The sequence below is a fragment of the Salmo salar genome, chromosome ssa09 (genome assembly GCF_905237065.1).
Source record: "Salmo salar chromosome ssa09, Ssal_v3.1, whole genome shotgun sequence".
In the NCBI taxonomy this organism is placed as follows: Eukaryota; Metazoa; Chordata; class Actinopteri; order Salmoniformes; family Salmonidae; genus Salmo; species Salmo salar.
Window position 1 is genome coordinate 6,164,702 of NC_059450.1, and position 12,763 is coordinate 6,177,464.

General features: G+C 39.2%; 1 protein-coding gene across 1 annotated transcript in view; it reads left to right on the forward strand.

Annotated features, from left to right (window-relative positions):
- The window catches only part of LOC106610594 (uncharacterized), a 34,310-nt gene that overhangs the window by 15,106 nt on the left and 6,441 nt on the right, over nt 1-12,763 (forward strand). Inside the window, exon 2 of the mRNA XM_014209987.2 lies at nt 5,943-6,078. Within this exon, the coding sequence (XP_014065462.1) occupies nt 5,943-6,078 (136 nt within the window). The remainder of the gene's footprint in view (nt 1-5,942; nt 6,079-12,763) is intronic.

Here is a 12,763-nt window from a genome sequence, read left to right on the forward strand (position 1 = left end):
GTAAATTGCTCCCAAGGACTCAAATGATGTCAATTAGCCTATCAGAAGCTTCTAAAGCCATGACATAATTTTCTGGAATTTTTCAAGCTGTTTAAAGGCATACTGGAATTGTGATACAGTGAAACAATCTGTCTATAAACTGTTGTTGGAATACTTACTTGTCATGTACAAAGTAGATGTCCTAACCCGACTTGCCAAAATTATAGTTTGTTAACCTCTCTAGGGTCGGCGGGACGAAATCGTCCCACCTACTCAACAGCCAGTTGAATCCTGTGGCGCGTTATTCAAATACCTTAGAAATGCTATTACTTCAATTTCTCAAACATATGACTATTTTACACCATTTTAAAGACAAGACTCTCGTTAATCTAACCACACTGTCCGATTTCAAAAAGGCTTTACAACGAAAGCAAAACATTAGATTATGTCAGCAGAGTACCCAGCCAGAAATAATCAGACACCCATTTTTCAAGCTAGCATATAATGTCACATAAACTCAAACCACAGCTAAATGCAGCACTAATCTTTGATCTTCATCAGATGACAACCCTAGGACATTGTTATACAATACATGCATGTTTTGTTCATATTTATATCAAAAACCAGCTTTTTACATTAGCATGTGACGATCAGAACTAGCATACCCCCGCAAACTTCCGGTGAATTTACTAAATTACTCACGATAAACGTTCACAAAAAACATAATTATTTTAAGAATTATAGATACAGAACTCCTCTATGCACTCGCTATGTCCGATTTTAAAATAGCTTTTCGGTGAAAGCACATTTTGCAATATTCTGAGTAGATAGCCCGGCATCACAGGGCTAGCTATTTAGACACCCACCAAGTTTAGCCCTGACCAAAGTCAGATTTACTATAAGAAAAATGTTATTACCTTTGCTGTTCTTCGTCAGAATGCACTCCCAGGACTTCTACTTCAAAAACAAATGTTGGTTTGGTTCAAAATAATCCATAGTTATGTTCAAATATCCTCTGTTTTGTTCGTGCGTTCAAGACACTATCCAAATGGTAAAGAAGGGTGACGCGCACGACACATTTCGTGCCAAAAAAATGTCTAAATATTCCATTACCGTACTTCGAAGCATGTCAACCGCTGTTTAAAATCAATTTTTATGCCATTTTTCTCGTAAAAAAGCGATAATATTCCGACCGGGAATCTGTGTTTAGGTTCAAAGACGTTAGAAAATAAAAACATGGGGTCGACTCGTGCACGCGCCTCAGCCCATTGTCCTCTGATAGAGCACTTGCCAAAAGCGCTAATGTGTTTCAGCCTGGGGCTGGAATTACATCATTCAGCTTTTTCCCGCCTTCTGAGAGCCTATGGGAGCCGTAGGAAGTGTCACGTTACAGCAAAGATCCTTTGTCTTCAATAAACAGTCAAGAAGCTCAAGGAATGGTCAGACAGGCCACTTCCTGTAAGGAATCTTCTCAGGTTTTTGCCTGCCATATGAGTTCTGTTATACTCAGACACCATTCAAACAGTTTTAGAAACTTTAGGGTGTTTTCTATCCAAAGCCAATAATTATATGCATATTCTAGTTACTGGGCAGGAGTAGTAACCAGATTAAATCGGGTACGTTTTTTTATCCGGCCGTGCAAATACTGCCCCCTATCCCCAACTGGTTAACAAGAAATTTGTGGAGTGGTTGAAACTAGTTCATGTAAACTTCCGACTTAAACTGTAAATGTGGCATTTCTTTTTTTTTATACAATTGCAAACATGTCTGTTTTTGCTTTGTCATTATCGGGTATTGTGTGGAGATTGAGGGGGGCGGGGGGGGGGAACGATGTAAATCATTTTAGAATAAGGCTGTAACGTAACAAAGTGGAAAAATTCAAGGGGCCTGAATACTTTCCCGAATGCACTGTGTACAGGTAATAGTCTAGCTACATTTTCTAATATTGTCAAAGTTAGTTTTCATTGCAAGTTAAAGTGTACTCTTAGCTAACTAGCAAATGTTAGCTTGCTGTCTCTCCAGCTAAAATTATGTGTATGATCTGTGTAGTAATATTGTTCGAATCAGAAACCCATTTGCATTGCTTGCTAACATTGAACCTTTTTGGTTAGCTTTAGCCACCTGCATATTCATACTACAGCTATGGCAATGTTCGTTTTGGCAGTAGTATGATTTGGGATTATGGTGATTACGGCCATCTATTGTATTTCATGAACATGTGTACATGTCTAAACAATAGTGACCCATCCACTTAGCTAGATGTGGCTGGGGGGGTGGTTATAGCATTTCCTTCACATGACCCATCAATTTAAATAAGTGTGTCGGGTAAGCGTCATCTAAAATATTTTTATCTTGACACTTTTTGTTTTTCATATTGCTACTATGCAAGTAACCATTTCACTGTACCGTTTACACATTCTGTATTGTGTGTGTTTACCAGCGATAGTAATGTGAAAAACAACCTGACCTGTTCCAAAGTCAGATTAGGATATATGCCAAGGACTAGATAAAGTGTATTTTTTACCTGGAGTGTTACCACTTTTAGTTTTAATCTTTGGTTGTTTACGAAACTACTCGGCCTCACGTGAATCCTTAAAGAGATGGTTGGGGCTAAGGTTAATGCTGAATGGATGTAGACAAAGAGCTATCCAGTAGGTGTACCAAAAATATTCAAGGGCCATTTTCTCAAAAGTGTGGTTGATCAACTTTCAAAGCAGAATTACTTACCCATTACTTACTTACTTCTCTAATTTTATCCAATGTAAAAAACACTTTCAAATTTTGCTACATAAGATCGAGGCGGTCGGTCACAAATAGTGAAGAGAACAGGTCCAACAATCGACCTCTGTGGTGCACTTCAAGAAATTCAGACTTTACCCCATCCATCAAGATGGCTTGAGTTCTGTCACTAATATAAGAATGAAACCAACCAAAACTCAGGCCTATCGTGGATAACTTATTCAATAAACTAGCATGATCAAAAGCTTTTGACAGGTCCTCAATCAAAGCAGCACATTTCATTTGAGTGTTTTAAAGCATTGACAAGATCATTAACTACTAATGTGGTTGCTGTAATAGTGCTATGCCAAGGCCTAAACCCTGATTTGGTTGACATTCAAAATACATTTCTCAGATAAAGATCAAAGTTGTACATTTACCAAGGATTTGAGAATCTTTGCTTGAGAAGGAAGACCTGAAGTGGGGTGACAAGGATTAAAATCACTACGGTCTCCGCTTCCAATGTGACAGCACGAGCTAATTTCCATAATTTTGGAATATTTCCTGATAATAATGTTAATTTAAAAAAGCAGACCAGGATCCAATTGGTCGGCCCCTGTGGATTTGTTGTCTATTGCTAGCAATGCATTCAGGACTTATTTTTCTGTCAATAACTTTTTAAAGAAAAGCTTTGAATACCATTTCTGATCATTAAGCAAATTTCCCCTATCAGCTACCAGCCCTATCATTGTGAATAGGCTTAGAAGTTATTTCAGAGAGAGCCTGCTGAAATAGTGGTGATTAAATGTATCAATGATGGCGCTTTTTTTTTTTCCATAATGAGGGCGCTTTTTTTTTTCTTCCATAATGAGGCCAGTGTCTGAGTTAATTTGTTGTGGTAGAGAGGAGGAAGTACAACCCTTCAGGGATTTGATTTATTTATTTATTTTCCAGAATTTAGTATGGTTCCCATTACAATCTGAAAGAGCGGTTACATAATTCAATTTACATAAGCTAAATCCAGTTCAGGGATAGCTGAAATACAATTAAGGTCATTAAAATAAAGAATGTAAAAACAAAAAGATAACATTTTGATTTTAAATGCTTAGATTTGTGTATTCTCACATCTCTAACACAAGCAACTGGGCAATGGCTACTATTGCCTTGGGTGAAGACACCAGTAGAAACATATTTTGTTAATATAAGATCAATCAGAGTTGACTTTGAAGGACCTCTAAGGTTGGAACTTGTAGGCTTAGTCACCAGCTGGGTTAGGTTAATATTATTACATGTTTTAGATTGTCTAAAGCCTGCATTTCCTAATCATATTTTAGGTAACCTTGGACAATAACTTCTGATTTAGTCAAATAACTTGTTTCTTAACTCCTCAAGTGCACAAAGGTTAGCCAAGGGAGGACGGTAGACCCCTATAACAGTTATGGATACATGTTTCTCCAGACAAAGGCTTAAAGATAATAGCTGAAATTTTTGGGCAAGGGAAATGGATTTCAGCTATGAGACAGCGAAATTATTTTGTATAAAAATTGCCACTCCACCACCTCTACCCTGTATGTCAGCTCTGAACACATGATAACCCTCAATATTGATATCAGAGTCCAGAATGTCCCCTGAGATCCAAGTTTCAGTCAATACCAGAATGTCTGGATTTGTCTGCATAGTCCAGGTCTTGATGTAATCCAGTTTAGGAAGTAAACTCCTAATGTTCAGATGCATCAACACAAGTCTTTACGAAGTCCCATGGAAACTCCAACTCAAACAAGCTATGTTCACTAAAAGGGCTTGACATTAACTTTGTTAGCCACATGTCTTTCGGACTAAGTGGGACAAGATAAAATCTCTTGTCCCAAAGAAACACATTCATTTTATTTTGTAAAGTGGCATCTTTACAAAATGATGTAAAAATAAAAATTTTACCATAGAGAATGACAAAGATGTAGGCTACACTATGTCTATTGTCTTCTTTGCATATTCAAGCCTGTCTCAAAAAAACAACTCTCCTTTTAAGGCTCTCCTGGAGGATGGTTGGCCACCCTTGGTAGCCTATAAAATATTGCAACCTAAAAAAAATACAACCAAATACTTTTTGTCTTTATAAAATATTCCCTTCAGGGCTCGGAATTAAGGGTGTCCTGTCATCTCCGGGATGATGATGATGATGATGATGATGATAAAAAAATGGTTTTTTAAATGTCTATGGTTTAAAAAAGATTCTGGGGCAGTTCTGGGATGACCGATCCAAAATGCATACAACCATTGTACATAATAATAATAACAAAAAGCTGATGCTACAGAAAATATCCATTAGAAATTAAGGGAGATCTAAAGATGCATTAACTAGCATGGGTTACGACTAGGATTATGCCTTTGGCTGCTGGACAATAAAAAAAATGATGTTGATGGTAACCAGTTTATAATAGCAATAAGGCACCTTGGGGGTTTGTGGTATAAAGCCAATATACCTCACCCCCTCGGGCCTTATTGTTTAACAATAATAATAATGCACAGTGCTTTACAATTGTACCCTATACAATTGTCTTGTCAGTGAAAGAACACTGGATGCAAAACCATTCGATGTATTTGTCCATGTAATTGATCACAAATTTGACACTTCACATTTATTTTTAAATATCTTTAGACTGGTATTCAGTATGCGTTGCATTAGTTTCCTTTACAATTATGCAATCCAGGTTTTCATTGACAGACTCATCTGGAGAACATAGACATTCAACCCGAGAGACTAGCTGAATCCCTGATTTTTGTATTATTGCTGCTTTGCTCCCACATGAAGAACATAGTGCCTCGACCATGTTGTTCCATACACACCTATGCATTTTCACTTATTTTCTCCCCTATGAAAAATATACTACCATCAACTTGCCAGGTTGTCATTGTAAATAAGATGTTGCTCTTAATTGACCTGCCAGGTTTGCAAAAGGTAAAAGAAACATAACTGAGTAAAGGGACAAAGTTGCATGTTGGTTTCCTTACCCTGTACGCAGTCACTAGGCAACCATGTTTTGGTTTTGTTTACCTGCATCTCCAAATGCTGTCTCTTTAATTTTTGGGCCACAAATGCTAAAGTCAATATCCCTGATATTAGCATTTTTTGTGTTTCTTGTCCAAATCATCCTAAAGTTTCGAAAATTGATTGTCTAATTCAATAAAGTGAGCCTACTTTAGATGTTTGCTCACGGTTTCTTTTGTCTTTTATTGTTATTGTCCAGGAGGTGGCTGTCCCAGGGGGCCGGAGGCAAAGGTTAAACGAGGACGTTCTACCCTTCTCTGCCTTCCTGACAGGTGACTTTTGTCGAAGGCACAGCTACCTGTGCGTCTCCTTGATGGAAGAATGCAACCTTCGCTGTAAGCATGAAGAAGGTGGCTTTAAGGCACCATAATAATTGGTTTTTGAACAATAGAAAAATTTACAAAAATTATTCAATTTCTCGCCAATAGTGGGTGATTGATCTCTGTCACATTAACTTTGGTCTTTCATTCATGAGAACTGTCCTGCATTTGTAATTCACCCCTTACCCCCTGAAAGAATCAGATAAACAAAATGCTGGCCTAATAGCTCTGTCTTGCCTTCCGATAGCCTAGGTCAGGGATAGGCAACTTTGATAGGGGTAGGAGACACAAAATCTGATATCATCATGAGGGGCGCAGTTGCCCTGCTGATGCACAAGTAGGGCTGTGGCGGCCACGATATTTCGTCAACCGATGATTGTCAAGCAAATAACTGTTGGTTTCATGGTAATTGACTGTTAATTAACAAACACATTTATCACTTTCACACACCGCCTACAAGCCACTGATGCTGACCTTTGGAACACTTACATTTAAAAAAATCTAATAAATCAAAGTAATATAGACACAATAAATCCATTATTTATTTTAGACCGGTCTAAAGAAGCATGATATGAAGAAAATGTCTTATTTCAGAAGAACAGAATAGCATACTCTGAGTTGTCCTTAAGTTAGGTCCTGATCTGGCTCTATGCCATATGGCTGTGGGCTACACTAGTTCATTTAGCAGACAAGATTTGCTTAGAATTCCGTGGCAGTATTTTATTATGAAAAATACAATTGATCAAAGCTGAATAAAATACAAAGGATATTTTCTCCAAATGATTTAAGGGAGTGCGCACATGCTGCTATTCTGTGTTGAGCGGTTAACAAAGAAATATATATTCCTATATGCTTCATTGAGTTATTAATGTAACTTTAGTTATACAAACGTTGGGCTATATGTTTTGATTTTTAATACATTGTAAGGCTGCATGATGCGACTCTAATGATCATTTGAAAAAAGTTAGTCACTTGAAAGGCATCTGCCCTGCTTTGTTTTTGTGCGCAGGCTCTACACACACCATCAGTCACTCATTCACAATTTGACAAGCACTTGATAATGACTAGAATTTCACGGCAGCATCCCCTTTGTGTGGCCATAATGCACACCTCAAAAAATCCATGCCTTTTGTGGCCAGTGGCTGTTGTGCACTTCTCCCTGAGTGCTGCGCTCCATCACATGATCAGGCATTTCTCACAGGCTACAAGTGAAGACAGACACATCGGGGACACAACTGCGCGTGTCCTTATTGTGGGGCGGCAGGGTACCCTAGTGGTTAGTGTTGGACAAGTAACCGAAAGGTTGCAAGTTCAAATCCTCGAGCTGACAAGGTACAAATCTGCCGTTCTGCTCCTGAACAAGGCAGTTAACCCACTGTCCGTAGGCCGTCATTGAAAATAAGAATTTGTTCTTAACTGACTTGCCTAGTTAAATAAAGGTTAAAAAATAAATAAAAATCAAATTCTGAGGTAGATATTGGAAGAACTGTCCACATTTTTGTCAGCAAACAAGATGAGCAGGCCTAACGAATAGCAAAAGCACTAGCCTATGTCAATCCACTATCTCCCATATTACAAAGGTCGACCTATTCTGTGCGAGAAATAAATATTCCAAACATAGTCTGGTCTGGAACAGTTGTGTGATGCGAAAAAAAATTATGTAACGTGGCTGACGGCTATTTCTTCACATTATAAGCGTAGCAATGCGCACATGGTAATAGGTGATAAGCGCAAATGTTCTATTAGCGGAAAAAACACTTATCAAAAGTGACCGCAAATGCAATTATGCATGTAATACTTTTATTATAAAGGTGCATTTTTATGGTGAAAATTGTCTTCCCCAAACTTGAAACTCGTGCTGTTTATATATTCCAGTTGGGCTCTACACCCCTTGTAAAGTGGATTAATGTGCTTAATTTTAAGAAGTTATTTGGCCTGTTTAGTGCCTATGGGCTAGGCTACATGAGGTGTGTGACCATGATTAAAAAAAAATAAAGGCATTGCTTCTTATGCTAGGCATCATTCACAAGTGATAATATATAATTCACAAGTGATAGGCTAATATTATCAACCATCAGACTATTCTTGATTTAATCTTGTCTTTACGTATACTAAATAATGTGTGAAATTGTTTTGATTTAGAATGGACCATTATCATGCACCTGTATCGAAACAGGGGCGTGGGAAAAAATACATGTCATCTATGCGAATGGAGCATGCTTTTCCCGGTGGTTTATTTTCATGCCAGCCAGGTAGTCTATAAGCAATGTGTTTAATATTAGGAAAGTTTAGAAATAAATATAGTAGAACCTAGCCTATAAAAAGCTTATCCTCCTCTTTTCAGTAGAGGCCATCACTGTTTTCTTGCAAATTGCATAGCCTGAAGTGATTGGATTTTCGAATACATTTGCATCGACATCAGAGTGATTAGAGGGACAATAAAGTGCTGAATACCAGGCAGTTAGCAAGTTTGGTAGGCTACTAATGACCATCAGAGCTTGGAGAAGCCTAATTATTTGACTAAACGATCACGTGGAATTTGACTGGCTTCATGACTCGTGATCGCCGGTGTGGTGGTAATACGGTCACCGCAACAGCCCTACGCACAACCAAATTTTGAAATTGCACCTTGTATATTCTAACTCGCAAAAGGAAGTTGAGATCCCGATTGAGTTCCAAATTGTTTTTATTATTTTGGTGGAAATTCATTCGAGGGCCTTCAAAAGGGGCCAGGCCGCCAGTTGCCCATCCCAAGCCTAGGTTGACCTATCCACTATATCCTTTCAGATCTATGCAAGTGCCTAGTCTAGGGGCTAAGGTGTAGGGATATGTTTGAAATTGGTTGCACTGTGAGGTAGTGGCAGTTTACGTTTTCCTTTGCACTTGTAATATGTGACCGACCGGCTCAAGTCGGTCTTGTGTAGCAAAATTAGAATGTGTTTTTTACATTGGATAAAAGTAGAGACTCCGAGCTAGAGAATGGTACTATATCATACGCTACCGTTGGGAAAAGTAATTCTGCTTTGAAAGTTGATAAACTCCAGAAAATGACCCTTGAATATTTTGGTACACGTAATGGAGAACTCTTCTTTGTCTACACCCATTCAGCATCGTTCTTAAGCCTTAGGCTCACCCATCTCTTTAAGCATTCACATGTGAGGCTAAACAGATTGAGTAAGGTAGAGTACTAAACACCAAAGATTTCAAGACTAAAGGCTGGTTTATACTACGTCTATCAACATGTTTGTATACAGTTGTCGCAGTGACATTATGAACATTCGTCATCCCACATCAAACTTGTCGTTATGAAAAAGTAAACACAAATACGACAGGTTGCGTGACATCAGCAGCCTGGTGGTCCAGAATAGCATAACTTGTGTATTTTAACACCAATAAACCCATCTGTTTTAAAAAATGAATTCAGTCTACCGTATGTCAATCTAGCAAACCAGGCTAGAAAAGCAACTACTAAACAATGTTTTGGTTAGTTTCTAGCTTGCTAGCCAGTTCAAATAATGACCATATCATATAACTGACAACGTCTTTACAGGAAAATAAACTTGCAACAATATCATTATTTACAAGTTAATGGCAAGCTAATTACAGAAAATAGCTTACGGTTGTGAGTGAGACGAAATAAAAGCAAGGCCTTCTTCTTTTCGAACTTGGACACTAGTTATAGCCTAATTCGACTTTGGTGCAGGTCATGTTCTTCACATTACCATCTCTGGTAAACACTCCCAATATCAAATCAAAGTTTATTTGTCACATGCACAGGATACAGAAGGTATCTAGCTAACAGTACACTAACTTGCAATGAAAACAACAATTTGAAAACTTTTAATATCTGAAAATGTAGCTAGTCTCTCTTACCCATATACATGGATGAACGCTTCTCCCTCTCTGTCACGGATGCCATGGTTGCCCTTAGTTTTGAAGATGTAATCCAGTGTTTTATACAACAGCCTTCTGTGTTCTCTTTTCGACTCCCTCCGCATATTTGCAATTAAACTGCATAATTTTCTCCATCTACTTAGCTATCATACTCCCACTGATTTCAAAACTTAGTCCTCCAGAAAGTAGAGAGCAACACTTTTGCAGTTCTTCATGATATCTTTAAACCACGTTAGGATTACCTTCACATGCTGAGCAGCTCATGTTATAGACGGAAGTGTGCTACATGGCAGACCAATCCAAACTCCTATCTCAGCCAGTCATGGCCAGCGGGAAGGTTCCTGACTTTTTCCATGGTGTTAAAAAGAAAAATGCTATTGCAACCTCTTTGCAATAAGGAATTGAGACCAAAAGCTCAAGAGAAGTTCCAAATATCAAGGATGTCGTCAGCTGGGTTTAGAAAGTTCACAACACATCTTATACTCTTCCCTCCTTTAGGTGTCACCTCCATAGCTATACATTTTATGACCCCAATGAGTTTGCCATATCTCCCCTGTGGAATGTCCATGGTCCTCTCTTGTCCTGGGCCTGACCCTGCTGTCTGATCGTAGGCAATTCCCTCATTTGATTAGGTCAACCTTTCCAAATTAGCATGCACACAGTTTAATGGCCTGAACTCCATTAATACTCACAGTAATCATTCACTAAACAGGATTCAAACGAACTACAATTTAACTTGAAACATGTTACATTTTAACAGAATCCATCAGTGGCTAAACCAACTATGATAGTTAAATTACAATTTTATTCATATTTACAGATGGCATACAAGTGCATTATTAAGGTATTTCGTTTTTTATATATAAATACGTTCAAATGGCTCTCCTGTGAAGTAGTGACGCGCGACATACGCCTAGTTTCCTGAAACGAGTCACACATTTTATTTATCACATACACATGGCTAGCAGATGTTAATGTGAGTGTTGCGAAATGCTTGTGCTTCTAGTTCCGACCATGTAGTAATATCTAACAAGTAATCTAACCTAAATTTGACTCGTTTCAGGAAACTAGGCGTACGTCACGCGTCACTACTTCACATGAGAGCCATTTGAATGTAAAACATTTTATTTTTTTAAATCAAAATGCATTGCTGCAGAAATACCTTTTGGAACATGTGAACTTTCATGTGCCATCTGCCCCGTAGCACTCACTTTTGTCATCATGAAGTGCTTTGAGAGACAAGTCAAGGACCATATCACCTCCACCCTACCTGACACCCTAGACCCACTCCAATTTGCTTACCGCCCCAATAGGTCCACAGACGACGCAATCGCCATCACACTGCACACTGCCCTAACCCATCTGGACAAGAGGAATACCTATGTAAGAATGCTGTTCATCAACTACAGCTCAGCATTTAACACCATAGTACCTTCCAAACTCGTCATTAAGCTCGAGACCCTGGGTCTCGACCCCGCTCTGTGCAACTGGGTCCTGGACATCCTGACGGGCCGCCCCCAGGTGGTGAGGGTAGGTAACAACATCTCCACCCCGCTGATCCTCAACACTGGGTCCCCACAAGGGTGCGTTCTCAGCCCTCTAATGTACTCCCTGTTCACCCATGAATGCGTGGCCATGCACGCCTCCAACTCAATCATCAAGTTTGCAGACGACACTACAGTGGTAGGCTTGATTACCAACAACGACAAGATGGCCTACAGGGAGGAGGTGAGGGCCCTCGGAGTGTGTTGTCAGGAAAATAACCTCACACTCAATGTCAACAAAACAAAGGAGATGATCGTGGACTTCAGGAAACAGCAGAGGGAGCAGGCCCTATCCGTATCGACGGGACAGTAGTGGAGAAGGTGGAAAGTTCCTCGGCGTACACATCACGGACAAACTGAAATGGTCCACCCACACAGACAGCGTGGTGAAGAAGGCACAGCACTCACAAACTTTTACAGATGCACAATCGAGAGCATCCTGTCGGGCTGTATCACCGCCTGGTATGGCAACTGCTCCGCCCACAACCGTATGGCTCTCCAAAGTGTAGTGAGGTCTGCACAACACATCACCGGGGGCAAACTACCTGCCCTCCAGGACATCTACACCACCCGATGTCACAGGAAGGCCAAAAAGTTCATCAAGGACAACAACCACCTGAGCCACTGCCTGTTCACCCTGCTATCATCCAGAACGCGAGGTCAGTACAGGTGCATCAAAGTGGTGACCGAGAGACTGAAAAACAGCTTCTATCTCAAGGCCATCAGACTGTTAAACAGCCATCACTAACATTGAGTGGCTGCTGCCAACATACTGACTCATCTCTAGCCACTTTAATAATGAAAAATGTATGAGAAAAATGGATCACTTGCCACTTTATATAATGTTTACATACCCTACATCACTCTATACCATCTCCTGCATCTTGCCTATGCTGTTCGGCCATCGTTCATTCATATACTTTTATGTACATATTCTTATTAATTCCTTTACAATTGTGTGTGTGTGTGTGTGTATAAGGTAGTTGTGAAATTGTTAGGTTAGATTACTTGTTAGATATTACTGCATGGTCGGAACTAGAAGCACAAGCATTTCGCTACACTCGCATTAACATCTGCTAACCATGTGTATGTGACCAATAAAATTTGATTTGATATACACTACCGGTCAAAAGTTTTAGAACACCTACTCATTCAAGGCTTTTCTTTATTTGTACTATTTTCTATATTGTAGAATAATAGTAAAGACATAAACTATGAAATAACACACATGGAATCATGTGTTAAACAAATCAGTATATTTG